The sequence below is a fragment of the Salvelinus sp. IW2-2015 genome, unplaced genomic scaffold (assembly GCF_002910315.2).
Source record: "Salvelinus sp. IW2-2015 unplaced genomic scaffold, ASM291031v2 Un_scaffold6903, whole genome shotgun sequence".
NCBI lineage: Eukaryota > Metazoa > Chordata > Actinopteri > Salmoniformes > Salmonidae > Salvelinus > Salvelinus sp. IW2-2015.
In genome coordinates, this window is record NW_019948164.1 from 12,305 (window position 1) to 13,009 (window position 705).

The 705-nt window shown below is 39.3% G+C and overlaps 1 protein-coding gene across 1 annotated transcript in view; it reads left to right on the forward strand.

Annotated features, from left to right (window-relative positions):
- The window catches only part of LOC112079097 (suppressor of tumorigenicity 14 protein-like), an 8,423-nt gene extending 8,285 nt beyond the window's left edge, over positions 1-138 (forward strand). The window contains exon 5 of the mRNA XM_070442230.1: positions 6-138. Coding sequence (XP_070298331.1) covers positions 6-122 — 117 coding nt within the window. The 3' untranslated portion in view covers positions 123-138. The remainder of the gene's footprint in view (positions 1-5) is intronic.
- Positions 139-705: the final 567 nt, after the last annotated feature.

Genomic DNA, 705 nt, shown 5'->3' on the forward strand with positions numbered 1-705 from the left:
CCCAGGTCCCTGCTGGTAAGTCAGTGAAGGTCAAGTTCAGTACCTTCCTGTTATTAGAGCTGGGTCAGGAGAACACTAAGGACTGTAACAAGGACTATGTAGAGATCAACAACAAGAGGTGAGATATTTCAGAAGAGCTCCCCCCTACTGTATTAACTAACCCTGCACCTCCCTATTCACTGACCCTGCTTCCAGCCAGGACAATGACCACAATAGACGAAGATATACACACACAGGATAATCAGCTAGCTTAATGTGAATGGTAATAATCTCACTAGCCAGCTAGTTTAACAGGCAAAAACAACCTAAAAGTAATGTTATGGAAGGTACAGTACCATTAGAAAGAATTCAGACCCCTTTTCACATGTTGTTTTGTTACAACCTGAATTTAATGGATTAAATTGTGATTTTGTCACTGGCCTAAACACAATACCCCATAATGTCGAAGTGGAATTATGTTTTAACACATTTTTACTGATTGAGTCAATAAGTATTCACCCCCTTTGCTATGGCAAGCCTCAATAAGTTCAGGAGTAAAAAATGTACTTAAGTTGCTTGGACTCACTCTGTGTACAATTAATAGTGTTTAACATTATTTTTTTGAATGACTACCTCATCTCTGTACCCCACACATACAATTATCTATAAGGTTCCTCAGTCGAGCAGTGAATTTCAAACACAGATTCAACCACAAAGACCAGGGAG